The sequence below is a fragment of the Eschscholzia californica genome, unplaced genomic scaffold (assembly GCF_041429995.1).
Source record: "Eschscholzia californica isolate CP2 unplaced genomic scaffold, dmEscCali1.0.p SCAF_5, whole genome shotgun sequence".
NCBI classification, from domain to species: Eukaryota; Viridiplantae; Streptophyta; class Magnoliopsida; order Ranunculales; family Papaveraceae; genus Eschscholzia; species Eschscholzia californica.
This window is the reverse complement of record NW_028238472.1, coordinates 14866517-14876063: the sequence shown is the minus strand read 5'-3', so window position 1 is coordinate 14876063 and position 9547 is coordinate 14866517. Positions and strand designations below refer to the sequence as shown.

At 36.5% G+C, this 9547-nt stretch overlaps 1 protein-coding gene across 3 annotated transcripts; it reads left to right on the top strand.

Moving 5' to 3' along the window:
- The first annotated feature begins 1784 nt into the window (after positions 1-1784).
- Positions 1785-7702, top strand: LOC147537354 (putative trehalose-phosphate phosphatase F). Of its 3 annotated transcripts, XM_086642149.1 has the most exons (13): positions 1785-2345; positions 2479-2539; positions 4823-4942; positions 5033-5537; positions 5644-5784; positions 5876-6076; positions 6172-6228; positions 6331-6432; positions 6536-6613; positions 6732-6801; positions 6992-7062; positions 7163-7255; positions 7349-7702. In XM_086642149.1, exons 4-13 carry the CDS (start codon positions 5235-5237, stop codon positions 7415-7417), a joined length of 1185 nt encoding a protein of 394 aa, XP_086498275.1. In that variant the 5' UTR covers positions 1785-2345; positions 2479-2539; positions 4823-4942; positions 5033-5234; the 3' UTR covers positions 7418-7702. The 3 variants fall into 3 exon arrangements, with proteins under 3 accessions (XP_086498275.1, XP_086498277.1, XP_086498276.1); XM_086642151.1 differs by lacking the exon at positions 2479-2539 and having other exon boundaries at positions 2180-2345; XM_086642150.1 differs by lacking the exons at positions 1785-2345; positions 2479-2539 and adding an exon at positions 2993-4570.
- The last annotated feature ends 1845 nt before the right edge of the window (positions 7703-9547 follow it).

Sequence of the window (9547 nt, the reverse complement as noted above, 5' to 3'; positions counted from 1 at the left end):
AGAGTCCACATTCTAAACCCTTTGAGATGAAACAGATGTAAAATTTATACATAAGAAACGTGTGGATCTTAGTCTTACAATGCACATAGCAAGTGTGTGCACAATGCTAACCCTCATAATTTATTCATAACTATTTACACAATATAATGTTTAAATTAGTTGTCAGAATCAGCCGGTCAGGCTTAAAGTTCGGGCTCGAATGGAAGACCGGTTAGAATCTTCTTTTCGGGCTCGCCCAACTAAAGTTGGCGATCTGAATCAATTTGGGCAACCAATTGTGGTCCAGATCGGGAGCAAGTTGGACCATTGGATTTATCTTGTCGAGCTCTTAAATTTAGACATAAGATTTGTCAAAATCAAATTTTGTGAATGAGTTATCATTGATTTACCTGGGACATAATGAAAAGATAACTACCAAGTATAGTTTTATTGTTACCACCACCTTGGAAAAATAAGGCTTCCTTATGTAAACTTTTCTATATACCAATAGTGGATTCCTTGAAACGAGAAGGTGTTTTGCATGGTTTGCAACGCACAACGCGTACGGGCCTGTGTGGCATGGGCGTTTAGGGTGCATTGGGCTCTTTAGAGGCGCCCACACACATTTTGCACGTACACATCGTCGCAAGAAACAATAGGAGCCATTTGTTTTTTAATATTAGAGATCTTATCCGATGGTGGAGATGTAATCAATGGATCTGGGCGATTAGACGATCGAGATGCTGGCCACCTCCTAGGATAGATCTGTTGGGGATCTAACGGTAGGCGTTCGAGGCACTTGATCTAGATAGATCCGTTGAGATCTGACCCTCCACATTACACTCGAAATCCAACAGCCAAGAGTGAGTATTGGGGACATCCATTCGTCTATGGACACCCATATGAAGTGTTGCCAATACCCCTATGAATTCCAAGAGAATTCACAAACAAATCACATCAATTGTTAGCATTTTCTGAGTATTCATTTTCAAGCATTATAGTTTATGAATCATTGTTCAGAAGTCCGTATTGCTTACAAAGTTTGACATGCTTTCAAACCTAAGTGATACCAACTTTAACTTGAAAGGTAATCCATTTTATCCAGGGAGACATACGCTAGAACTGTTGGTACTAATATACAATGTGTAATTTGTTTGAAGGACAGATGTATCTTCAACTCAAATATTTATTACATTTGATTTCAGTTTCTTAATTTTAAGTTCATAATACTGGGTTCATCTTTCCCTGATTTATTAGATAGAAAGAAACCTAAAGTGGTTGAAGTCTATTTTTTTTAAACCGAAAGATTAAGATTAGTTATCTTAAAGTAAACCAGAGAATCAACCGTTTGAACGAGTAGTGTTCATCTCAGACATCGGGCGCCCACAAACACATCGACCTCGAGCAATTCACGGGTGGGTCCGGCCTCACGAGCCTCTTTCCCACACTTACTCGAGTCTTCATCTTAAGGGTCAAATAGATTGTTGGACAAACATGAAGGTCAAAATTTGTAGATTGTCACAAAATAGAGACTTAATTGGAATTAACCCATAGTATTATAGTTATGTCAACTTACGTTAATAAGTGGGTCAATAAAAACCGACTAAACAGTGATATAGCCATGTTTGGACGAAAGTGATAGAGAGATGAAGGGACCACCCAACACGTGGTAGGCGTCAAGCTTTGATACAGTCACAGGTGTCGTCATGCTTGCATATTTACAGTCTAGGCCGACACGTATCGGTCTCTGTGTCAATAGTACGGCCGAAATTTATTTGTCCGTTACATTAAAACACGGTTTTGATAAAAAGTCAGTCTCAAACGTCGGCCATCGGTATCATTGCACTTTATTTCCAATACTAGATTACTAGGGGTGGAAAAAACGGTTGGCGCCGTGTCCGATACGCCGTTCTTACTGCTCAACGGGCCAAAACCCGACTCGGTTTTACAGCTAAAAGTCCGAAATGGGATTTTGGCGTATCAAAATTAATATTGGGAATATAACAACAAAATCCCGTCATTTCGGTTTTACCGTTATTATAATATATATTTTTTAATATATTCGTAAAAAAGTGTAAGTTTTTCTTTTTTCTGATGGTGTTACCCGATTCAACGACCGTGTTGGGTGAGTTACCTTGTTTAGCACGTCTCTCTGTGAGCGACTCGAAACTTTATAAATACAGAAAAAAACTCTTATTTTGATTTCTTCTTCCTTTTCTTTCTCCTCCTCTCATTCTTTACGGTTAGAGTTTGCGTATCTCCGTCTCTCTCTCTAAAACTTTTTTCTCTCTCTCTCTCTCTCTCTCTCTCTAGAATCCAATCTTCATTGTTAAGGTTTTCTGCAACTTCTAGTTGTTTTTCCCAAGGTGAAAGATCTTTCCCTTTGTCTTCACTCTATTTCATTGCTTTTAGATTTATCCTCTCTCTCTCTCTCTTCATGTTCATCTTCTTTCTATCTATGTATTGATCATGATTTTAATTGTATGTTTGGTGAATTAGGTATTCTGATAGCTAATCTGCATTAAGAGAAGATTCCATTGGTTATAAGAAATTAGATCAGGTTCGTAGAGATTGATTTTGATTTGATATGTGTATTTAATTAATTATTTTTCTGTTTATGAATCATCTAGAATCATCCATCATCAATGAATAAGGAAAAAAAAAGATCTCATCTAGGTTAAAAAATGCATATTCTTTTTGATTCATTGTTAGTAATAATACATTGTTGTTTTTTTTTTTTTTAAATTTGTTTTAAAAAATTATTGTTCTTGTTTGTATTGAATGATCGAGATTGATTTCTATTTAAGGATAAAATATGAACAGCTGTGTGAAGGAGAAATCTTCATTTGTTAAAGAAATGATTGATGAAAAGAGTTGAATCACTTTATACGGATTTTAAAGATTACCTGATTGTCGTTTCTGATTTTTGGTGAAAAATAGAGCTTGTTTTTCATCTCTTGATTGATTGTGATAGTCATACCATGTAGGTAATTTTTGAGCTTAGTTGGTTATTGATTTTGTTTGGAAATAATACAAGGACATATTAACCTAACTTCCTAACCCCCAATCTCTCTCTCTCTCTTTAGAACTGTATTTTCCCAAATTGTTTTGTTTTTCATCTTTAATACTATCAGTTTTCTAAGTTTATTCTATTTTTCTTTGATATTTGGTTGCTTTAACTCTCAATAATAATAAAATAAGGTCAACTGTCAACGAAAACTTGGTGATTTCAACATATTACAAGAAGGTAGAAAAGAAATACAACAGGGTGATTTCTTTGAAAGATTCATTGAAAAGGGAAAGACCCGCCTTTTGAAAAGATCAAAATCATACTCCACTATATTTATAAATGTTATTTTGTGATTCTTGTAATTTTTGAACCTTAAAGTCTTTCTTTTGGTAGTCACCTCCATTGACCATAGATACTTTTTTTTGTTTGAGACCTTGACCATGGATATAGGTCTTTGTGATGATAAATTGATAACATTAATTTAATGGAATCGCAATATTATTCATATATTATGTTCATAATAATGTTGTCATGGTTTTGGAATTAGTAGGTTTATGAAAGGGTTGAATTTCTATTCTTAAGCCATGTGTTACGTGGGTCCGTGTGATCCCACCGGTTAATCAGGCGCGAGACTCATACTTATTCTGAGAATACGGTTTGACTATTTAAGTCTTCAAGAACCACATGGTTGATTGTTGTTGCCCACGTTGAATTGAGTCAAAAACTTAGTTTTAATGTTTCTTTACCTAATTTTGTGATGTCAAGACACATCTTAGGGTAAAATTATGACTTTTTGGATCGGAACCATTGGGAATTTGCTTTCGTGGTGTTTATCTTAATGATTTTAAGGTTGCACATTAATTATGTCATCTAGTAATGAGTGTTATGCTGTTAAAATATGGAGAAGTTGACCTTACAACAGTTTAAGGCGGAATGATGGACGTATGTGCACCCTCGTGGTGTAGTGTGCGTGTGGACTAGTACTGCTCGATCCTTTATTTACCTAATTAGGTACCCTACTATTGGGTGGTTCATCTAGACAGGACCCAGTCCCCGTCCTTTCAGGAGAAATCTAATTTCATCACACTTTTGTATAGTAACTCACATATCGATAGGTAGATATAGGGAATTTAAATGTGACATCATTTTCAGGTTCTTAAGTGATGGAGCCCATTCTCCTTTATATAGATTCCAACTATGTAATGGCAATGTTTATATGTTGCTAGCTGTGCCTTGAAGATTGCACATGCTTTTGGAAATTGTTTATTTCAACTAAATATGATTCTTCTGTCTTTGTCTTTTTAACAACTTGTGGGGGTGAAGCCCATAAGGCCATTAATGGCAAAGGTTTTATGACAAATAGTATCTCTTGAACTACCCATTTAGGGAAGGAACAAAAGGTTCTCTTCAACTGTGATGGGTAGTATTGTTTTCAGTTTCTTTGTACTCATTTGAATCCTGAAGTAGGCTTAAAAGAGTAGGCAATTTGCAATAAAAAAGAGGGGTTAATCAGATCTGTTCAAGAAAATGGAGATCTTTGCGGCACCTGTTATTGTTGTTCCATAAACATATGAAATACAAGTATATTTTTGAATGATATGAATTATGTTCTAAGCTGCTTCTTTTGTCATCTTCTCTGCTTCCTCAGCTTCAAATTTATTGTCTTCATATGCAAATGATTCCCAAGTGTTCAAATTATTTTGTATTCTTGATGATTGGCTTCCATTTGATATGTTTATCACAAGATACCCTCATTTATCATGACCAATCAATCACTCATTTCTGGGCTTTAAATATTGCTTACTGAACCTTGATTTGTTTCACTTCATGTAGAAGGCGGGCAAGGAGATTTTTCATCTTGAGAACTATTTCAATCTGCTGCAGAAGCTATATCTTGAAGGAATAATGTTTTGTTACCTGACATAAATGCATTGCAGCTTTGGAGATGAAAAGGTACAAAGTTGAGACTAGAGTTGGTTTTGTTCGGGGATGACATGGGAACCGTTACTTTTCATCGTTTAACAAACTTATATCGACTTTCAGTTTTCAGGAAGTTTGCACTTGATGGACTGTTTGCACAACACTAGTGACAAGAAAACTTTGAAGAGGTGGTTTTTTATAGACAAAAGAGTTGGATAGATTACAACTATAATCACCGCAAAAATCTACTGATCATTTTACTGAGACCTTTATTAGGCTTTGAGTTTAGAGTGTTCCAAGTGCTAGAAAAATCAATCTGGATCCAATGGATTTGAAATCAAACCATTCTGCTCCAGTTTTAACCGATCCTGCACCAATAAGCAAGTCGAGATTAGGAATCCATTCTAGTCTTTTACCTTATAGTCAACCTGGAGCAGCATTCCCTTCTGCTTTATACTTACCAATTCCTGCTAGGAAAAAACCTTCACCCAGCATACTGGAGGACGTCCGATCAAGTGGTTGGCTAGATGCCATGAAATCCTCATCACCTCCACGTAAGAAAGTTAACAAAGATCTTAATACCGAAGTTCCAAAAGATGACAGCACCAAACTTTACCGTTCGTGGATGGTAGGTAACTTCCCCATTTGTTAATTTATCGAGTGGTGAAAATGACTTCGTCGTTTTGGGATTTGATTGAGTAAATTAAGGAAATATATCTTATTGATCTATACAGACCAAGTACCCATCGGCTTTGACATCCTTTGGGCATATAACTAAGTACGGAAAGGGCAAGAGGATCGCATTATTTTTGGATTATGATGGTACTCTTTCGCCAATTGTAGATGACCCTGACCGCGCTTTTATGTCTGATACCGTAAGTACTCCACTTTCAACTCCATCATGAAGGACTATAATATTTTATTTTCTGTGCTAATTCTCATTGGCTTCGATTGAACCCTTGACAGATGCGTTATGCCGTGGCAAATGTTGCCAAGTACTTCCCCACAGCAATAATCAGTGGAAGAAGTCGTGATAAAGTGTATCAGTTTGTAAGACTACCGGAACTCTATTATGCCGGTAGTCACGGTATGGATATAATGGGTCCTGACCGTCACTCTATGACTATTGACAACCATCCCAATTGTATTAGAACTAATGACAAGCAGGTAAGAGATATTACCGCCTCAAAGATTACTTGGTATTTTGTTATAGTTGCTCGTAGAATCCAATTGTCAACTAATCTTATTTTTGGTGTATGTAGGGCAAGGAAGTAAATTTATTCCAACCTGCTAGTGAATTTCTACCGATGATTGATGAGGTATGTGATTGGCATATCACGATGTAACATAATTATAAGTTCAATGTAATTTTGTCCCATATTATAAATTTGGGGCGATCTCAGATATTTATTTCTCTACAGGTTTTTAGACTCCTTGTCGAGAATACCAAAGAAATTCAGGGTTCAAAAGTGGAGAATAACAAGTTTTGTGTCTCTGTACATTACCGTAATGTAGATGAAAAGGTAACCTCTCCTTCTAAGCTGTAATTTCATTCTGTGTTTTTGTTTTGAAGAAAGGCTTAAAAAACTTAAATCTTGTTAATTCATTGTGCTACTGCTTTTTTAGGAATGGTCTACAATCGCACAACGTGTTCATGATACAATTAAAGGCTACCCACGTCTACGATTAACCCATGGTCGGAAGGTATGTTCTAATTTTTGAACTTGCTTCCCTTCTTGATTCTCGATATGGGTTTCATATGTTGAATTTAATACGATACGGTGTAATATCGTAAATATGTATTATATATTCTTTATAACAGGTTTTAGAAGTCCGACCTGTGATTGACTGGAACAAGGGAAAAGCAGTTGAGTTTCTGCTCGAATCTCTTGGTAAGTATCCATAATCTTCACTTGGAACTGGAACTCAATTCTCCGTGCTGTTTCGATTGTGCTTGTTTAGACCTCTCGTAAATTTCTAGTTTTTTCGTCTTCAGAGTGTACACCAAATACTCTAAATATTAAATATGTGAAGTGCATTTTACTATCCACAAAGTCTGATCAAATCCATTGGGTTGTTCAGGTTTAAATAATTCTGATGATGTACTCCCCATATATCTCGGAGACGACCGAACAGATGAAGACGCTTTCAAGGTGCATAAATTTTTTTCCAATGCTCAAGTATACAAACATACATATATATATATATATGCACCATTGTTCTTTTTATGTATAATACTTTCACATATCTCAGGTATTGCGAGATGGAAATCGTGGGTATGGGATTTTGGTATCATCCATACCAAAAGATAGCAATGCTTTCTACTCTCTAAGAGACCCATCTGAGGTACACACTATTACTCTTTAGGCTAATCAAAGTTAAATTTCTTCCTTCTGGAATGCTCAAATTTAGAATATCTCGTGTGCATAAAATTTGTAGGTGATGAAGTTTTTGAAGTTGCTAGTGAGATGGAAGAAATGGAGCATGAAAGCACATAACTCATTCTAAGAAAGAAGAAGAAGAAGCTTCATAAAATTGGTGTTATAATACCATGAAGTTGAAAACTGGAAGTAGATGGGATATGGGTGTTCTTTTTTTGGAAATATAAGTTCTAATTATCTTCTGTAAGGGGTATTATTCCCCAAGTTAATGACATGGATTATCAGTGGAGGTATCTTAAATTTCTAGTTACTAAAAGGAGAAAAGGAAAAGAAAAAAAAAAGAAAAAAGTAAAGGATATGTTAATTTTATTTATTATTTTAATTATATATGGATTAGTGTTATTTGATTTTAGTTTTGGCTTTGGCAGTTGGGATTTGTGTGAGGCTCACTAGTTCGTTTGAATATGGTGTTCTCGAAGCTTACATTTTTTGAAGGCAGGTCTAAGACTCTGAAGAAGGAATATAGGCACATCTAAGTCGTTGGTAAAACGGGAAATTGTGCCACACCATTTAGTATACTTCGAAATTGACTCAGTCATACGACATATTTAGTGTTGTGCACATTGTCAAAGACAAGTATTATGCACACTGTTATTATGCTCTCAAGCCGAGCTTATTAAGAACACTTGAGTTTTTTCTCCACTGATTTTATCTTTAATCCCACCCACTTAGAGTTCCTTATCGTGAAGGATCAAACCAAAATTACACCATCATCTTCCTCAATATCAACATTTAGTTGTGGAATATGAACCTTGATTTTTTTAATGGTGAAAACTGTATAAACTAGTGGAAACAATCAATCCACTATACCTTAACCTTTCTTTCAAGCTCTTTTGCATTGAAAGTTGCATTTTGGAAGGAAGAAACCCTTGGAACAAATTGCTTATTAGTCCGTGTGTTAGTCCGTGTGTGCAGGTAAGAAATATCTCATCGCCATCTTCACCGGATACAACCATTGCCAAACACCAGGAGCATCATATTTCTCTAACCACCACCCAGCACCATTGGCACCATACTTCTCCAACTTTCAAAGTCACCACCCGTACCACCATCACCCGCCACACCATTATCCGCCTTCATTTTCTCTCTTGAAGAGCGCCCAGAAGTATGTATGTCAACAAGTCGGTTTCGGTTCGGTAACCACACCACCATCGACCTTCATCCTCTCTCTTGACGAGGGCCTAGAAGTAAACAAGCAGACGTGTCAAAAGGTTGGTTTCAGTTCGGGTACCCTGAAATTACCGTTTTTTCTAAGTTTTGTTATTTAATGGTTTTTATCACTAAGAAAGAATTCATTTAAAAATCCAGTTCTTCTATTAGAAACTGATTAATTAATACGAAATACCTAATTGAATTAATAATTTATGACAAGTTTTACTATTATTGAAAGTCGCTATAAAATTTGTTATATATACTTTGGTTATCAAATATGAATACGTGAGGAACCCAAATGATGTAATTAGAACATAATTAAACTAATTGAGACTTTAAAATTAGGTTAAAATTTGCAAGACGACTAACTAGACTTATTAAAGTCCGGTATCACGTACCCATCATATACACAAATGGTATTTGCTGAGCAAAATACTACCCAACTTTAACCCAGTCAAGAAGTTAACAGGTACCTAAATGTGTAAGGGCCGACCTCTAATTAAAAGTCATCAAGGAGGTAGATCCGCCAAAACCTTGCCACCTGAAGCCTGACATGGGAGGTCGACCTGAGTCTCCTAGGCACCTTGAATCCAACACTGACCCAAAAGTTAGCAAAGAGGTGAACTCAAGCCAGCTGTGGTAAAGGCTCTACTTCAATTGTAGAGCAATAAAGAGGGGTCTGTAGAAGTCAACTCGACACCCCGAGCTTCGTACTACCTCGAGGCAAAAATGAAGGTGGATCCCAGCCAAGACTTCACAACCTGAGGCAAGATCTGGCCAACGACTTAGAGGACAGAGATCAGCTAGAGTGCGCTCTATGTCTTGCTTTGCCGGAAGAACACATTGATGACGAAGAAGGCCAGATAAAGCCAAAAATCCACTTTCCGTATACGAATAATTATGTGTTAGAGGATCAGACACTGTTAGAAGATACACACTCGTTAGATATCATCCTCATGCGACCATCCACACGTAGCTACCATCATGACCGATGTCTTACCAACTGCGTCACCTCAGCCTTCATCCACTTTGCTCATCCAAGCCT

Coding starts and splice junctions, on each gene's coding strand:
- LOC147537354 (XM_086642149.1), top strand. CDS start 5,235: ATGGATTTGAAATCAAACCATTCTGCTCCAGTTTTAACCGATCCTGCA. Junction 6,433..6,535: donor ACCGTAATGTAGATGAAAAG/GTAACCTCTCCT, acceptor CTGCTTTTTTAG/GAATGGTCTACAATCGCACA. Junction 7,063..7,162: donor CAGATGAAGACGCTTTCAAG/GTGCATAAATTT, acceptor CACATATCTCAG/GTATTGCGAGATGGAAATCG.